Here is a 17,964-nt window from a genome sequence, read left to right as displayed (position 1 = left end):
GAGTGAAGTCATGTTCTGGTTTGAAAAAGGCTGAGATACAGTCCTTCATCACCCCACATGTTCACAGGACCGTTTTCCACATGAATGTGCTTCTGTCAGTCTTTAAATTCTTATTGGAACCCCAGTCTGCTTATGCAACATGGAACCCCATGTAAACTTCTGATCGCTCCACACTGATCTCCAGGTATTTTCAGTATAGACTCTGCAAGTCAAGTGCTAGTTAAATCAGTTCGACATTGATCAGTGCTCCTGAAATTAAAGTCCCTCAGACAGCTCTGTCCATCTAGCACATATTGGGTCAGATTGAGAAACCCTTTCCTCACTGCAGGGCAGCTCTTAGCCTTGTGGCCCAAATTTGACACGTTGATTGGGCAGCTCACCTGTCAGTCACCCGGTGTGCAAAGAGCCATGTGCAGGGCTTTAAAATATCTGAGGCTTCAGCTTTAAAAGCCAATCAGCTGGTGTGTGGTAGAGCCCAAAGCCTGATTTCTGCCTCTGATGAACTTGCTATCTCAGCTGGTGCAACTGGCTTCATTTCTGCTGCCCATCAGCTGATGAGCAGTAGAGCTGAAGCCTGCTTTCTCTTGCCAATGCACTTTAAGGCTCCCAATGGTTTGTTGACATCAGTGTCTCTTCCTGCTGCGTGCTTCACATATAGGACATCAGGCATCAGACAGGCTGGGAAACAGCCCCACAAGGCAAATTTGCACCCCTTGCAGGTCAAGTCCGACCCATGGGCTGGAGGTTCTCACTACCCTGATTTGTTGGGTGAACAAAATTATTTGTAATATTGCAGTTTGATGTTGTTGTCTTTAGAAGGTTATGTTAATACTGCTTCTTTCTTTGCTTCCCACCGAATTTGCAGAGAATGAATATTGGTCTGAGAGCCTTTTTGGTTATTGCGGATAGCTTGCAACAAAAAGATGGAGAGCCTCCGATGCCTGTTACTGGCGCTGTGCTTCCTTCTGGGAACACGTTACGAGTGAAGAAAACATACTTGAGCAAAACCCTCACAGAGGAGGAAGCAAAGATGATAGGCAAGTATCAGGCCATGTTTCTTAACAGTTTATGAACTTGCACAGCAGTCTTGCAAAGTTCGCAGAAGTTGCTAGCATAATGAGCTGAACCGGGTATGTCTGAGGCCTGGATTCATACTGGAGATTGTACTGCAAGTCAGGGAGACCTGAGTCACCATCTGGTCACCTGCAAATAATTTCTAGTTGTCAGTGGCAACCAGGAAGTGCTTTTTACTGAATTTATAATGTATTTGCTGTGGCTTTGTGCAGGGGTTGTCAGCATGATGGCCTCCAATGATGTGGACTATTTATTTATTTATTTGGTTGTTAAATTGCCCATCTTCAAAAAGAATCTTGGGTCGTTTACAGACTACAACTCTGGTCATCTATTGTGATTGGTCATGCTACCTGTTTTGTGTTATGGTTGGAAACTATGAGATACTTAAGCATTAAAATCTGAATATTTTCCTAGTAACTCTCTTCTGAACATTCCATATTATGTGAAGTTGTGAGGGCTAGAGATCACTCATATTCAGGGTATCAAAGAAACACTTCATGCTGCATATATGCCATTGAACCTTACACATGAGATGAATATTTATACAATACTGGATTTTATGTTAATATATGTAAAAATATAAAATTCTAGATTTTCTATTAAGTTTTTATTCAATGAACCAATATCAACCCACTGTATATTTTTCCAGGCATGTCAATATATTATTCTCAAGTAAGAAAAGCTGTAGACAACATACTGAGACATCTTGATAAAGAAGTTGGGCGGTGTATGATGCTCACTAACATACAGATGTTGAACAAAGAACCTGAAGATATGATCACGTGCGTGTTTGGTTATGGATTACTTTAAGTGAATTTGTACAACTTGATTAGCGCATAGCTGTTCTGTGGGTTTTCTCCCCATCCCCCCCTGAAAAAAACAGGTCTTATAAAAAGAGTTTGCTAATGAATAGAATGAATGCCTATCCCTTTCTGGGCAAGAACTAGATGATACAACACAGGGCCATGTAACAGTCTCTCAACTGGCTGGCTGCAAGTTTTTCTGGAGGAATTGAGGGAGACATGGGCAGGGCAGGCAGGGAGTTGCTTTTCCATTTCCATGTCATGTCTTTTTTTCTGCTAAACATCACCATCCACAAAAAAGGGGGGACTCAGTTATATTTCTTTTGTAGATGGAAAAGCATGGGCTTTATGGGAGGGGATTTTCAATGGGGAGACGACAAGAAGGGAAGTGTTAAGCACTCCCCACTAAAGTGAGCGTTTGGTTAGCAGACTGTTCTCCCCCTGCCACCCCCCAAAATAAATCTCTTCTGGGTTTTCCCACCAATCCTTCAGAGCAAATTGGGGAACAGTGTACAAGCAAGCAGCAGAAGGGGAAAATCCTGTTGCTCTAGTGCAGGTATTTAATTGAATACCACCTGTTGTTGTTTTCTCCTCATGTTTAGGCATTGACTAGTAATGCATAAATTCTTTTTCTTATATTCAGAGGTGAAAGAAAACCAAAAATCGACCTTTTCAGGACATGTGTTGCTGCTATTCCACGACTCCTTCCTGACGGAATGTCTAAACTGGAGCTGATTGATTTGCTTTCAAGGTAAATTACATGAAATGTTAAAAGACTGATAATTGGAACTAAGGTGTAAAGGCTATTGGGTTTGTGACGGAGGTAGCTGGATGGAACTATTATAGGTGTGGTGAATTATCACCTTTCCATAATGCAACATGAATCAGTCTTTTCAGGTTATTGTTTGCGTGGAGAGAATGGAATTGATTACTGTGTTGTCCATTCAGTGTTTGTTCATCTGTGCTGATACATGCCCGCATAAAGCTACATATAGATTGCTTGTTTAGGCTGGGATTCAAAGAGCTACTTAGCCTGACAGGGGTCTTGCAAGTAGCCCGGCACAATTATTGACTTGTTTTTCTTTAAAGCCATATCATCGCACTCTCCTCCATTTCAGAACCAGTTTGCCATTTGTCATGGGGGCATTGACGTAGACGAAAAAACAAGTCTAAAGCCCCCTTGAGCTTACATAACTAGTTTCACAGTTATTTGGGCCCTTGGCCATATTGATCTATATAGTGCTTAAAATGTAAATTAAAATTTGAAGGAGGGAAATAATAGAGGGCGAAGAAGGAGAGAGCAGTGAGGATAGCAAGAAATGAAACCTCTGAACTTGGTTGGGTGGAGCCTTTCAACTCTGTCATTGTGTGAAGAAATGCAGTTCTGATGTTAAGAGAACTACCATTTTTGTTGCTTGATTCTCCTTCAGTCCTAAAACTCTAGACTTGTAGCTCACCAAGCCAAGTATAGCTTGCTAGTCATAGATGTCTACCCACTAGGGCTTGGATAAACCCCTTGTATTTGCTGCCTGGCTGAACACACAGAACAGTCAAAGAGGAGTCAATCACCTGTCAGGCCACAGCAAGGGTGGTGCATCCCATTTCACCTCTTGAGGTGAAACAGGAAGTGCACTCCACTCTGCCGCTCTGCTGCTCTTGCCACTGAGCCACTTGCCTCTGCCAGCACCACCCGCCTCTGCTGGAAGTACTGCCAATTGCTGGTGGGATCTCACAAGATGTCTTTGGAAATCTCACAAGATCTCACTAGAAATCAACACCAATGCCAGCACCACTTCTCCGCCGGTGGTGGGGCATCTTTGGGGAGCTTCCACTGCCTAAGGCAGCTGTTTCACTCCACTTCATAGGTAGGCCCGCCCTGGGCCACAGTAGTTGTCTGGTGGGCCACATTTGCCTTGATTGTGAAGAACTGTGCCACTGCTTTTCAGTGATAGTTCCTCTCATGGGGAACTCCCTCCTTACTGAGGTGCATCCCAATGAATTGACTGGAGTTTACTCCAAGGGAAATGGGTATAGAATTGCAGCCTTGGTAATTCATAAAATAAATTCTAAAGTTGCACTCTATTCTTACAAGTGGTGCTGTAGATGATGACTGAGAATAGGTTTATTAATTTTTTTACCTCAGATTAATGATTAGCTAGCCTGGGTGTGTGCTGATCACAAATTGGTACTTGGGTAATTTCTGACACGAAAGTTGCTTTATTTTTACATAGGCTTTCTATTCACATGGATGATGAACTTCGGCACATCGCTCAAAATTCACTTCAGGGCCTGCTAGTTGATTTTGTTGATTGGAGAGAGGATGTGCTTTTCGGCTTCACAAACTTCCTGTTGCGTGAAGTTAACGATATGCATCATAGCCTCCTGGACACGTCCTTAAAATTACTGTTACAGTTGCTTACGCAATGGAAACTGGTAATGCACACTCCCGGAAAAGCCAGCGAACAGGCAAAAGGCAGGTCTACAGAGGTAAGACTTCAAAAGTAGCGCATCACATTTCAGAACAATTTGGCTAAATTTTTGTATACATTGATGTGTCTTAAATTAGAGCCACATTTGTTTAATTTGCACATTGGGCATGGCAATATTTTTATATCAGTTCAGCCCTCACAGTTGGACCACTATTAATTAATGCTTAAACGGGTGGGACTTCAGGGGGGTGGGGTGTTATTCCGGAATAATTGTGTAAACAAACATATAGAGGTCAAATTTAGCAGACCAAATTGGGCAACAAAACGCAAATTTTCTAAGAGGAGAGTCCTATTTGTAAAAACCAACAAAACAGCCCAATCCAGCAAGGCATGTGTCTACCTCCCTGTTCTGTAAGTACAGAAATGTTGCAGTTCCAGGTGCAATGACACATTGCATATAAAGATTATGGCATAAGTATTTAGCGCTGTTATCATAAAGCATATCTAAAGCTAACCATCTTTTAACTTATAAGAAATGGATTCTATCACAATGGCCATGGATCTTATTTTCATTTCGTTTTTCTTAAATTTCACATTGCGTACTATTGTTTCATTATTTTAACATTATGAACTCTTGAAGCTTAATGACATATGTTTTAATATACAAACACATCATTTTGCAGCTGATACCGAACGGATCCGCTCACAGGACACAGACAGAGAGAAGTTCATATTCCAACGTTCTACATGCTGTTGAAGGTTTTGCACTAGTGTTACTCTGCAGTTTCCAGGTCGCTACACGTAAACTGGCAGTATTGATTCTCAGAGAGATCCGCGCTCTATTTCTTGCACTGGGACAAGCAGAGGTACGACTTCTCATTCCTGCATCACAAATACAATTTCCCCAAGTAATTTGGGGGGGTTTTGAATGAAAATTTGTTTTGCTGTATTACCTTTTGCTTTTAAAATGGACTTTTGCTTACAGTCTTGTGCGTGCTTTTATGCACCAACAAGACCTCGCTGGAAATGGTGGGACTTGCTTCTGAGTAAACGGATCATAGATTTAAGTTTTTATGTTCCTTTAGTTTTTATTTGCATAACCACTGGAACTGTGGGAATGAATAGACAGAGGGCCAAGCTAGGCATGGCAGCAGGCAGATCTGTGATCAGATCTCCTGTAGTTTGTTTATTTTAAACTTGAATAAAAGCCGTGGAGAGCAGGGACCACAACACTGAGAGAGAGTTAACCATTTCATGTAGGTTTCCTTTTCATGATGCTAATTTCCTTCACTCCAAAAGCTGCTATTTGCCCCACGGTTGTTCCCGAAATCTAACACACTAACTGAATATTCTTAGTTGGATATGGGACTCCTTTGATTTGTCATCTGATTTCTTCACTTGCCTTTATCCAGTACATGATAATAGTGCAATCCACCATGCTGCATTGTTTCCATTCATTCTAATGGTTATTTGCTGAGTTGCATTCAAGATAGGCAAGAATGAGGCCTCTTACTAGATTTGATAGCAACATGAAATGTGGCAGGATTCATGACAGGCAAAATATGTACAGGCGGTGGCCATTTTAGGTGCATCCTGTTGCCGACATATGGGTCCTTTTGGACCCGTAAGAGGTCAGAATGTGGGGAAGTAACAGGGTGGGGCTGAGGCAGGGTGGAACAGGGTGGGGGACACTCATACGCTCTCTGCCAACACGCACGGGGGCTGGAAATGGAACCCCTGTGCAAAATGGTTCCCGCCTTACCTAGAAATCTTGGGTGCTCACTTAAAGAAATTAGAGGTTGCATCCAGTGTTAGTCCTACTCAGAGTAGATCCATTGACATTAATGCACTTTACTAACTTAGGTCCGTTAATTTCAGGGAGTCTACTCTGAGCAGAACTCAGCTGGACACAACCCATATTTCTTGTTTCTCAGTCTTTCAGACCCCTGTTCTAACATTCCTTCAGATACACAAATGGTTCTTGGATGGAGGTTATTTCTTCCTTTAATAATAAAAAAAGCATTGTTACTAGAAAGTGTTATGTTTATTAATATGGAATTGGCCGATACATTGTGTCCGTCCAGCTGGCAGCTACGTGTAATAAAACGATTTCATGCACTGCATTTTTCTTTGCACCATAGAGAATACTAATTCTTGTTTGTCAAATACAAAAGCATGGAGCGCCTTGTTCCCAGTTAGTAAGTTGCTAAGTGGAGAACAAAATATTTTGTGTTCATGCCATTGGAATGCTTCAGTAAACAGCAGGCTAGTTTTTCATCCCTTCAATACATGATGTCTTAAGTCGTATGGCATTTTATGATGGGCACTTCTGTTCTGCAAACACTGAACTAAATCCAACAATTAACCTCATGTTGAGCTTCTGTCAGTGCATTAACTTTGTAAGCACAAAAAATGAAACAGAAGTTCTGGTACAACACACACACACTAAACTAGATACTTATTCTGACCCGCTTTGCCAGTTGTTAATTTATCACAGCTCTAATATTTGAAAGAGTCCTACAATCCAATGGAATTGGATTCTTATTTGCAAAGAATTTGAAACATTAAAAAAATAGAAATTACTGGTTGTGCTAAGTGTATTATAGAGCATGAATCAGGATGTTGTCATGGCATAAGTATTGGGCTGTGCTTCCATGGGAAGAGTATGCTCGTGCACTGTTTAGCATTCCTCCTCACTCAAAGTAGAAGAGCAGTCAATTCTTGCAAGAAGAATGTTCAAAGGTGGGAAGTGTGTGGGAGTGGAGTTTCTTCAGCAGCCTTCCCAAGTCTGGTGTCTTCCAGATGCCTTAGACTACAATTCCCACCATTCTCGGCCCGCATGGTCGAATGGTCAGGAACATCTAGAGGACATCATCCTTGGAGAAGGTTGGTCCACAAAATGAATCCGGATGGCTACAGTTGTCAGGAGTGCCTCTGGGAATTGTGAGGGAGCTAGGAATCGAAAACAGTGAACGTGCTAGTGGGACCTTCAGCAGAATGTTACAGCTCTTCAGTGTTCCAGTCAGCTATTCCATCTCCTTCTGTTGTTTTGCAGTGGCCACTGAGCATGCTCACTCCTCATTGGGGTTTTTTTAAAGGGTCCTCTCTCTTTAGCCCCCACCCCACCCCCAATTATTTTTGTACTTCAGCAAACCTTGCGGTTTCCTCAAGCCTCCTGAAACTTCCTTCTTGTAAGTGGATGATTCTGCTTTGGCTGTTTAAACAACTGCACTAGAGGGAGTGAATAACTGCAGTCTCACAAAATTTCAAGTAATGCTGCTGCAGTAATGGCTCACTTTGACTCACTCAGAATAATTCTGTTTCGTGCAAAGGATATAAATGAGTTAGAACCAGTTCTCATTCAGAAATTGGAGTGGCTGCTGAACTGGAGTACACTGACCATTTTGACCAAATTTATTTTGACTTGAACCAGGACATAAGGTGGCTAAGTTGCCAAAAACAGTAAATTGCTCACTTACCTGGATGTCACGTAAACTGAGTGTTTACCTGCAACGGTTGGGTGTGCCTGGACTCATACATGAGCTTGTTGACTTCAGTTGGTTGATTCATACGTGGTATCACTGCTTTCAATATGAGATTGTTCCTCTTTTAATGCTTCTCCCGTCACACTGTCTATTTCATACATATGATGAGGTAGACTCTAGCCCACAAAAGCTTATGTCACAGTAAATATCTTACTCTTCAAACACTCTTTTTAAAAAATGACTTAATTTCTGTCACCTTCACATGTACAGGATGATGATAGGCCTATGATTGATGTCATGGACCAACTCAGTTCTTCTATTCTGGAAAGTTTCATTCATGTGGCCGTTTCAGATTCAGTAAGTACCTTCTTGTTATCCTCTAACTGTTCACAATGCATATGTGCTAAATAAACAGAAACTGCAACGTTCCAAAAAAGACTGGAATGCAGATACAAAGATTATAGGTATGTTAAGAAACTCTTAGAGTTGCTTCAGGCATTAGATTTTATTACTCAGTAGAGCACAGGTAATCTCCTTGATCCGCTGTTGCAGTTCCATCACATCAGCCTGTAATTGTAGCTGTATTGATATTTTCAACGTCTTAGCAGAATATTAGGTAATAACTGGTTTCATAATTTAATTGCCAGCCGTATCCAGAGATTTGCATGTATCCAGATTCAGATCTATTGTACAGTCAGACTACCCCATTAATTTAATAATTAATTTAATAGCCCCAATCCTTGCATGGATTGAATCTTCCACTCAAACAGATCTCCTGCCTAAACAGTTATTGGATCAGTGTGCATCACTAGAATGCAGCAAGGTACCTTTAGTATAGTCAGTGGGGCAATGTCACAAATTGACTAAGGAACAGAGAATAAGCCATGGACTGATTCTGACTGCATACAGGTGCAGAAGGAGCAGGAACACAGAGGCACTGTTAACTTCTGCCAATGTAGATAAACCCTGAGCAGAATGAATGATGGATCAATGAAATACACTGCAGGTTGTGTAGTGTTTCCATCTCTTCAAACAAGGGTTTGGCAGCCAGTATCCAGGTCCAAATGCAGATTTGCTACTTACACGTGCCCCCAAAAGCGGAAATGCATCCCCAAAAAGAGAGGGCACATATATGTACATGGCGAGCTTTTTGGATTGATGCAAATTTGGAAATAAATGCTATCATTTAAACAGAATGGCTGGTATTTAGCTAAGTTGTAATGAAGGAACATGACTAAGTTAAGTCCGTTAATGTCAACAGATCTAGTCTGAATACCACATGGTGCATTTTATAGTGGGAAGAATGACCAAGGGACCTCTGTGCCTGCTCAGTCTGCAGTGCAGGTGCTAACTGCTGTTGGATAACTTCAAGTCCCCTGCTTTTCCTTCTTAATGTTTTTTTAAAAATATTTAAAACAGATTTGAACGAGACAGCCCTTCACATAGAGCTGTCCTCTGACAGCCTTTCAAGAAGAAAACTCCTTTATTACGTAGGACACATGGGCAGCCTACTGAAAGGGCAGCTTATCAGGAAAATAAAAAATGGGTCAGGCCAACCTCTGAAATAATACGCTGACAGCGATTTTCTTTCTTCTTTTTTTTTTTAAAAAAAAATTCCCCCCACAGACAACGTTACCATTAACCCATAATGTGGATTTGCAGTGGCTGGTAGAATGGAACGCGGTCCTTGTTAATAGCCATTATGATGTAAAAAGTCCTTCCCATGTCTGGATATTTGCACAGTCCGTCAAAGATCCCTGGGTCCTCTGCCTTTTCAGTTTCCTTAGACAAGAGAATTTACCAAAGCATTGTCCCACTGCTCTCAGCTATGCTTGGCCTTACGCATTTACAAGGCTGCAGCTGGTCATGCCTTTGGTTGATCCAAAGTAAGTTCTACCATTATTTTACTACTATTTGGTTTTCAGTATTTCATATTGCACTGATAGATCTGGTCTGTATTCACTGTTTTTAAATAATAAATTCTACAGATCAGGGAACTACCAGAATGGCATATATTTGATAGGAGGGTTATGTTTTTGTGAGCCTGCGTAGTCCAGTGTGCAGAGTTGCGCTTAGAATTGGGGTACCTGGTTTTAAAATCTTTGTACAACTGTGGCTTCTTATAGGTGGTATTGAGAAAGCATTTGCCCCTAAACTTTAGCTCTTCACCTCCAAAAAATAATTGCTGTGAATGCCTTCACATGCTTGCAGTGAGAAGTATAAAAGATGTAAAGCAGTTCTGCATGTTTTTCAACAACAAAAATAGCACTGAGTGATTTTTTTATGTTGTTGCTGTAGCCATAGTTTAGAACTTCAGGAGCTACCTTTGGTCCATCAGTATTGTCAACACCTGACTCCCAGTGGCTTTTCAGGGTATTAGACAGGAGTTTGTACCAACTCTACCTGGTGTTGCTAGGAATTGAACCCAATACTGTATTCATGCAAAGGATATTCTCTACCACTGAGTTATGATCCTTCCCTTCTAGATGAATTTCATTTTATGCTGAACTGAATCAGCCCCTTTATATTGCTATAATGTCTCCTCTTTGAAAAATAATAAAACAAAGTAATATCCCAAACTGATTTTTTAATTTTATTTTAAAACAACGTATCCAGCAGCCCTGTGAATGCAAAGAAAACCAGTACAGCGAGCAGTGGAGACCATTATGTCACTTTATGGAGAAATTACCTTATTCTCTGCTTTGGAGCAGCAAAACCCAGTATTATGAGCCCCGGCCATCTGCGTGTTTCGACTCCTGAGATCATGGCTACCACACCTGATGGTACTGTTAGTTACGATAACAAGGTAAGTGGTATTTCGTTAAAATGACTTGGCCATCAAATGAGAAATATGTTTATATATGATGTGTATTTTTCACACAAGACTCAAGCCTAGTCCTTCTATACATTGCCATCTGTAAGCCAGGAGTGAGGAACCTGTGGCTTTCCAGATGTTGTGGGACTGCAGCTTCCATCACACCTCCCCACCAGCATGGCCCAGGGGTTGGGGATGATGAGAATTGAAGTCCAGCATCATTGGAAGAGCCACAGGTTCTCCATAACTGCTTATAAGGCAAAGTGCATACATCACTACCGAGCTGTAGCATCCTTAGGAAAGACCTTGCTAGAACCATTGCAGAGCTGGATTTGAGATCCTTCACCACTCATAGTTGTCAGCGTTGAATCAAGCGTCTTCTTCTTTGGCGATCACTCATAGCTGAGTAAGATGAACACGGTCTTAATGGTGTGTCCGTAAGTGACTGTGGAGTCCAATTCTGGATCCACACATCCTTCTACAGTGGAGACATAGGTTTCCAGGTGGGAGTTGATCACGGTGAGGATTTGTCAAACATGCCTTCCTCTTAGCTCATTTCTCCCTTTCGCCCCAAGTTCATGCTTCTTCAAAGTCCATGACGCCTTTGGTAAAGGTCATTCTCCTACTGGAGCACTTGCAGGCCGGTGTTTCCCAGTTATCAGTGCTTATACTACATTCTTTTAGATATTTTAGTATGTTAAGGGTAAAGGGGACCCCTGACCATTAGGTCCAGTCGTGGCCGACTCTGGGGTTGCGGTGCTCATCTCGCTTTACTGGCCGAGGGAGCCGGCATACAGCTTCCGGGTCATGTGGCCAGCATGACTAAGCCGCTTCTGGCGAACCAGAGCAGCGCACGGAAACGCCGTTTACCTTCCTGCCAGAGCAGTACCTATTTATCTACTTGCACTTTGACGTGCTTTCAAACTGCTAGGTGGGCAGGAGCAGGGACCGAGCAACAGGAGCTCACCCCGTTGCGGGGATTCGAACAGCCAACCTTTTGATCGGCAAGTCCTAGGCTCTGTGGTTTAACCCACAGCGCCACCTGCATACCTTTTTTTTTTTTTTAGGATGTAAGACTAAAAAAAACTACATATTGCTGGCGTGGCCTGCTTTTTGCCCCAGAAGTACTAACCCATAAATAAGTTGGGATTCTTTGGAACTGGAAACAGACTTGGTAGGCCCCATAGGACTTAACTGAAGAACTATTACCATACCTAGATGAACCATTCAATGGCCGGAGTCATGATAAAGTGATTTTTAATCCCACATTGGCAGTGGTACCTATATTTTGTCTGTTTTGCTTGAGTCTGACGAAAGGCTGTTCTAATTTTTATTATATGCCACGTTTACCTTGTGGTAATTATTCAGTGGTGTTGCCAACTGACTTGTGTCAGTTGCTCTTTTGTTCCAGTATTAAGGTCACACAGACTTTCTGCCAAAATGCCTTTCATGGCGTAGAGCAGATATGGGAAGTATGTTAACCTTTTTATGCACGCATACCATTTGTGTGACAGTTGCAGATCCCCTGCCCCAATTATTTCTGGTGCACCTCTAAAACATTTGGGCAGCGCTCTGCAACTCGGGATAGAAGGCAGATGTGTAACAAAGCAAAGGGAAAACGATACTCTCTTCTGTAAACTCACAGTCATTTTCTGCCTTGGCAGAAACTGGCAGACAATTCCTGCATCGGGCAGTTTTTTTGATCCAACATGCTTCTAAACTGCTTTGTTGAGTTCATAGTTCTTGTCCTCTTGGGCACTCTGAAGAATAACTGGCTGGTTCCTTCACTTGGTTTGACCTAACCCTTCGCTGTCATCTTTATAGGCCAGAGTAGAACCGCACCCCACCCCACAAAACAAGCAAGCAAAAAACCGGCATTTAGATTTGCTTCTGAGGCACACTGCAGCCACATTTTGCTTCTTTATTTACATAACATTTCTTCCACACCTTCAGAATAATTTCTGTTCCCAGGATGGTAAGACATAAAAAGAACAACAGCAGCAATGATAATAATATGAAGCATGCGAACTAATATAGCAAATTGAAGCAGCAAACGAAAGCATTCCAAGAATGCTTGTGTTAGCAGTTCTTAAAAGCCTGGGAAAGCAAATGTTTTCGCATGGCACTTAAATGATAATAACAAGGTCTCCAGATAGGCCTCCTTGGAGAGAGCATTTGAAAGGTCAGGAGCCACTATAGAAAAGGCTCTCGGGTGGCCACCCATCTGACTTTATAGAAAGTTTTCCTACTATTGCACCTCTGGGTCATCCCAGGAGCAGGAGAGAGAAAGGAATGAAGAAGAGTCTCTTCTTGGCCATTTGACCTGTGACCAGATAGACACCACAGCAGCCTTTTTTCCTCAGACCCCACAGAATCAAAGGGGGAGTTTTATCCTCGCTCTCTTATTCATGACTGTTGAGCCACTTAATTCTGTTTTGTAATACATGCTTTTCAAATTTGCCAGCAAAACCTATTAAAGCAGTACGTTTTTTGTTATTCTTTTCTAATTGCTTTAATGATTATATCCGTTTAAATTTATTGTATTTTTAGGCTATAGGAACTCCATCTGTTGGTGTGTTGTTAAAACAACTAGTGCCTTTGATGAGACTTGAGAGCATAGAAATTACTGAGTCACTTGTGCTGGGCTTTGGAAGAACAAATTCTCTCGTTTTCAGGTATTGATGTGCCATGAATTTCTTGTTCAAATTACTTTGGGATGCTTACAAACGGAGGCTTAATATCACCAAAAGTATAAAATTTTCAACAGGAAGGGCATTAAATTGGGGGCGGAATTCAGATCGGCATTTTGATTCTGAAGTCATTATGCGGATGCTGTGTAAAACCTGAAGGTGTGAGCCGTGCCAATAACACAATAAACACCTGTCTGGAAGCACCCTTAGTATAATAAATGGTTAGCAGTGGCCCAGCTTACATCTCATATTAAACCATAGTTAGAAACAAACTGGTTTAATGTGAACATGCAGCATGCTGGTGTATACTACAGAAAGGTTCTTGCTTCACTCGTCCCCTGCTCCAGCTGCATGTCAGGTAACAAGCTAAACAAACCACGAGGCTAAATTTACACATTACAACAAGCCAGACTCTTGATTTGTTTCACAGCAGCAAGGGACAGCAAAGTGTTTCATGTTAAACCATAGTTTATTTTTAATATGGTTTAAAATGACCTGCAAACAAAGACAAGTGTTTTATCTTGGGAGACACATGATGAAGTGGAATACACTCCCAAGCAGCATGGACAAAGATTTAAAATATAGCTCAGGGGTCAGCAAACTTTTTCAGCAGGGGGCCAGTCCACTGTCCCTCAGACCTTTTTTTTTTTAAAAAAATGAACAAATTCCTATGTCCCACAAATAACCCAGAGATGCATTTTAAATAAAAGGACACATTCTACTCATTTTAAAACACGCTGATTCCCAGATTGTCTGCGGGCTGGATTTAGAAGGCAATTGGGCTGGATCTGGCCCCAGGGCCTTAGTTTGCCTACCCTTGATGTAACTGATCTTAAATTTGGAAGGATTACTCTATAAGAGTCTTCTGATTACCAAAAATATTGCTGGTGTCTAGGCAGCAATCCCAAATGCTATACCTTGTGTGTTCACTCTCTGTCCCAGTTCTCTTGGGGGCACCACTCTCTGTGTCTGGAGACGATTCTGGAGGACATACTCCCTGAGATGCCAAAGGCCCATTGGGATTTGTTAGTGGCCTCGTCTCTGGACTGAGGTTTAAGCTTATTCTCCTAATCTGGGGAAATATATCTCAGAAGTGACAAATGGAGATGAGGTAGTTCCCCCTGGTTTCATGGTTCCTTTCCTAGCAATATAAGTCAGTTACATAAACTCCTAGAGGGCGGGTGGTCCTCTGTATTTGAGGGTGCATTGCAGCAGGAATAGGAGCCTCTGGGTGTTGTTGAACTCCAGCTCCTATCAGCTCCATCCAGTGTAGCCAGTGATGATGGAAGTTGATGATGGAAGCTGGAGACCCATGACATTGCATATGGCAACGTATACACATTACAGCTGTGATACAGGGCTTTAACAGACAGGCAAAAGACCACATGAACAGGGACTGCCATTTGCTTCACTGCTGCATGGTGCTTTGTCAGTGCAACCCTATTGTAAGCACAGCACGTTTCACAATGAGGAAGAGAATTGGGCATACTCTGGGCAGGCCTCTGTTGCATAAACACCGGAACTGGGTGATTTGTAAATTATATATCTATCTATCTATCAATCAATCAATCTTTATTACGGTCCAGAGACCCAACAAATCGTTACAAAGCAATGCACAATTCAGACAGCCTACCTCCAGGTTAAACAAGCATTTTGTTCAAACTTAAACATAGGGATTATTGGTTCTTGCAACCACCAATAAAAACTTTGCCACTGCTAATGTTCTAGCATTTATCCGGTCTTCCAATAGGAACCTGACATAGTGAGCCTCTGATTTTCCCGGGAAAGGTACCAGCAAGGGTAATAGCCCTGGCTTGCTCATATTTCTCACAGTGCAGCAAAATATGTTTTATGGAATCGATGTCTTGAGCACACGAGCAAAGTCTGTCCTGGTAGGGAACTCCTCTCAACCTGCCATCCAACACTGCAGAAGGAAAGATGTTTAGTCTGGCTTTGGTGAAAAACCTTCGATAATTTGGTACTTTCAGGTTTTTAATGTAAGATGTTAACTTAAAGACATGCCCGTATTGTACTCCTACTGCCAGCGGACTACAGACTTTGTGTGATCGAGATCGCAAGTCTCTGTGTGCATTATCCCATAATCTTTGCTTTAACGTCTTTAGGGCGCCTTCATAACCCAGGTAATACAGTGGGGGTGTGTGTGACAGACCAATATATAAAATTTCTGTTGTTAAGAGTCAAAGCTTAGTCATTCTGCTATTTCATTTATGAAGAACTTTGTTTCATAACATACTCCCTTTTTTAATGTAGGGAATTAGTGGAAGAACTTCACCCACTAATGAAAGAAGCATTGGAGAGAAGACCGGAGGTTGGTTGATTTAATTAAGATGAACACATTTAAGAGGCAGCACAAATATAACAGCAGACATTAAAAAGGAGGAAGAAATGCTATCAATTAAAAGTGTTACTAATTTCAGATTTGGCAAGCGTTCATCCTAATAAATTTGTATAATTGTACATAAAATTATTTTATTTCAAGAGGAAACAACCATTCATTATGCTTTAAGGCAAGGGTGCAGAATATGTGACCCTCCAGATGTGGGACTACAACTCGCATGATGCTCTCTAATGTTTTAGGTGACTGCTTAACACTTAAAAAAAAATTCAGCACATCTGTGCAGACATGTACATTTGTTTAAAAGTTTTGCTACCTGTTTCATTGGTAATTACTGTATGTATACTATTTTAAGCAGATCTCCTGATATCTGTGTTGAAAGTTTTATTATATATACTACTTTGAGAAGTGGTCTTTAAATATGTATAAATAAATCCTTGACCTGGGGCTGATGGAGGGCCACAAGTTCCCTGTCCCAGATTTAAGATATTCTGGATTGTTGCATGTAATGTGCTCCTGATAGGTAGTATTGCCTCTGCTTCACTGTAAACTGAAATACTCCAAAGTCCTGCTACCAGAAACCCTCTCCCTTACATGCAAGGAGGTGTGGCTCACTGGGAAGAGGCAAAGAGGATGAAGAAGTGAAGGAGGGATCTCATTCCTATTGCATTTTTTTCTCCAAATGGAGCACTGCTACTGCTCCCCCTGAACAAATTTACTAAAAGCGATAAGACAGAGTGAATTCCAAAGATGTTAGTTCACTGAGTTCTAGACACTTAAGTACAAGGCAGTGAATGGTTCCTGGTGGGATGTCACAATAACAACATTTTTTTCAGATGCACCGATTGAGCGAAAGATTTAAAATGTGGTTTAAAAGACCCTGTGTAATAAATCCATTGTTAGTAATGATGCTGGTATCTCTTGTAGTAAAGGGTTTTGGAATACAGAGCTGGAAACACATATGCAAAGTAATTTACCCATCTCCCCCCCCCCCCACTCCTTTCAAGGGTCAGTACAGTGGTACCTCAGTTTACGAGCTTAATCCGTTCTGGAAGTCTGTTCTTAAACCGAAACTGTTCTTAAACTGAGTCGTGCTTTCCCTATTGAGGCCTCCCGCTGCCTGTGCCCTTCCACCATTCGGATTCCGTTCTTAGACCGAGGTAAAGTTCTCAAACCGGGACACTATTTCCGGTTTTGCAGAGTTTTTAAACCAAATCGTTCTTAAACCGGACTATTCTTAAACCGAGGTACCACTGTATAGTATCTTTCCTAGAACTACTTCTTGCAGGAAAATGTTTCTAATCTATATGGTCATGTGTATGTGCTAATCAGAAAGTTCATATTATTCAACAGTCATCAGCATCTCTTTAAATATTGGTTCTGAGCCCAGGCTCGATTAGATCTTGGGTTTTTTTAAGATCTGCATTTGTGTAATAGATGTGATTAATACTGGCCTCTTTTCCTGCGATACAGAATAAGAAGCGTCGTGAACGCCGAGATCTGCTACGGTTACAGCTACTACGCATTTTTGAATTACTTGCTGATGCTGGTGTGATAAGTGATAGGTAGGATATTGCTTTTCGAGTGGAACAGGGTCTTGTGACAGTGCTGATTATTTATTATTATTATTATTATTATTATTATTATTATTATTATTATTATTCCTTAGAGCATTTGTAAAATAAAGTTGGGGCTTTTCCATATCTATCCACTATATTCTTTCTTTTTACATTCTTGAAATTGATATTTTAAATGTTGCAGTCTGCCAAGCACACGTTCTTGTTTTATATCTGAACTGTTCCTTAAAACATCCCACTTTTCTTTGCCGTAGCACAAACGGAGCCTTGGAGCGGGATACATTAGCACTTGGAGCCTTATTCTTAGAATACGTTGACCTGACTCGTATGTTACTAGAAGCTGAAAATGATAAAGAGGTGGAGATTCTTAAGGACATGAGAGCCCATTTCAGTGCAATGATTGCCAATTTGATTCAGTGTGTGCCAGGTATGGAGATTCAATAATCGTGTAAATTGCAGGACGGTGAAGGCGAAAGTACAAGACAGTGTTTGTCAAAAGCATTGTAGAGCTTGATGGATAAAGAGAAGGAAGCTTTAATGTAGTCAGTGAAATATAAAGGCAGGGACAAATTCTTACAGGTTAATCTGCATGGAACAGTAAGAGTAAGGGAGGAAGTTGGGAGAACGGGGGACAAGTAATCAGTGAAGAATAGATGGAAAGCCTGCAGTTGTACATATTTCATTTTATCTGTCACATTGCTCTTTGCACTGTCCTTGCTACATGTATTGTGGACT

The 17,964-nt window shown here is 41.4% G+C and overlaps 1 protein-coding gene across 8 annotated transcripts in view; it reads left to right on the top strand.

The window, feature by feature from the left end:
• Positions 1-17,964, top strand: part of FRY (FRY microtubule binding protein) — a 189,903-nt gene that overhangs the window by 105,050 nt on the left and 66,889 nt on the right. For 7 of the 8 annotated variants that reach the window (XM_081197846.1, XM_081197845.1, XM_081197841.1 and 4 more), the window contains 12 exons: positions 866-1,037; positions 1,724-1,856; positions 2,521-2,628; positions 4,109-4,364; positions 4,990-5,172; positions 8,062-8,148; positions 9,418-9,677; positions 10,408-10,597; positions 13,157-13,281; positions 15,568-15,625; positions 17,126-17,217; positions 17,484-17,656. In XM_081197846.1, coding sequence (XP_081053972.1) covers positions 866-1,037; positions 1,724-1,856; positions 2,521-2,628; positions 4,109-4,364; positions 4,990-5,172; positions 8,062-8,148; positions 9,418-9,677; positions 10,408-10,597; positions 13,157-13,281; positions 15,568-15,625; positions 17,126-17,217; positions 17,484-17,656 — 1,837 coding nt within the window. The remainder of the gene's footprint in view (positions 1-865; positions 1,038-1,723; positions 1,857-2,520; positions 2,629-4,108; positions 4,365-4,989; positions 5,173-8,061; positions 8,149-9,417; positions 9,678-10,407; positions 10,598-13,156; positions 13,282-15,567; positions 15,626-17,125; positions 17,218-17,483; positions 17,657-17,964) is intronic. The other variant, XM_081197840.1, reaches the window with a different exon arrangement.

This window comes from Podarcis bocagei, assembly GCF_964188305.1.
Source record: "Podarcis bocagei genome assembly, chromosome: 6".
In the NCBI taxonomy this organism is placed as follows: Eukaryota; Metazoa; Chordata; class Lepidosauria; order Squamata; family Lacertidae; genus Podarcis; species Podarcis bocagei.
Note: the sequence above shows the minus strand (reverse complement) of the source record. Positions and strands in the feature narration are given on the sequence as shown.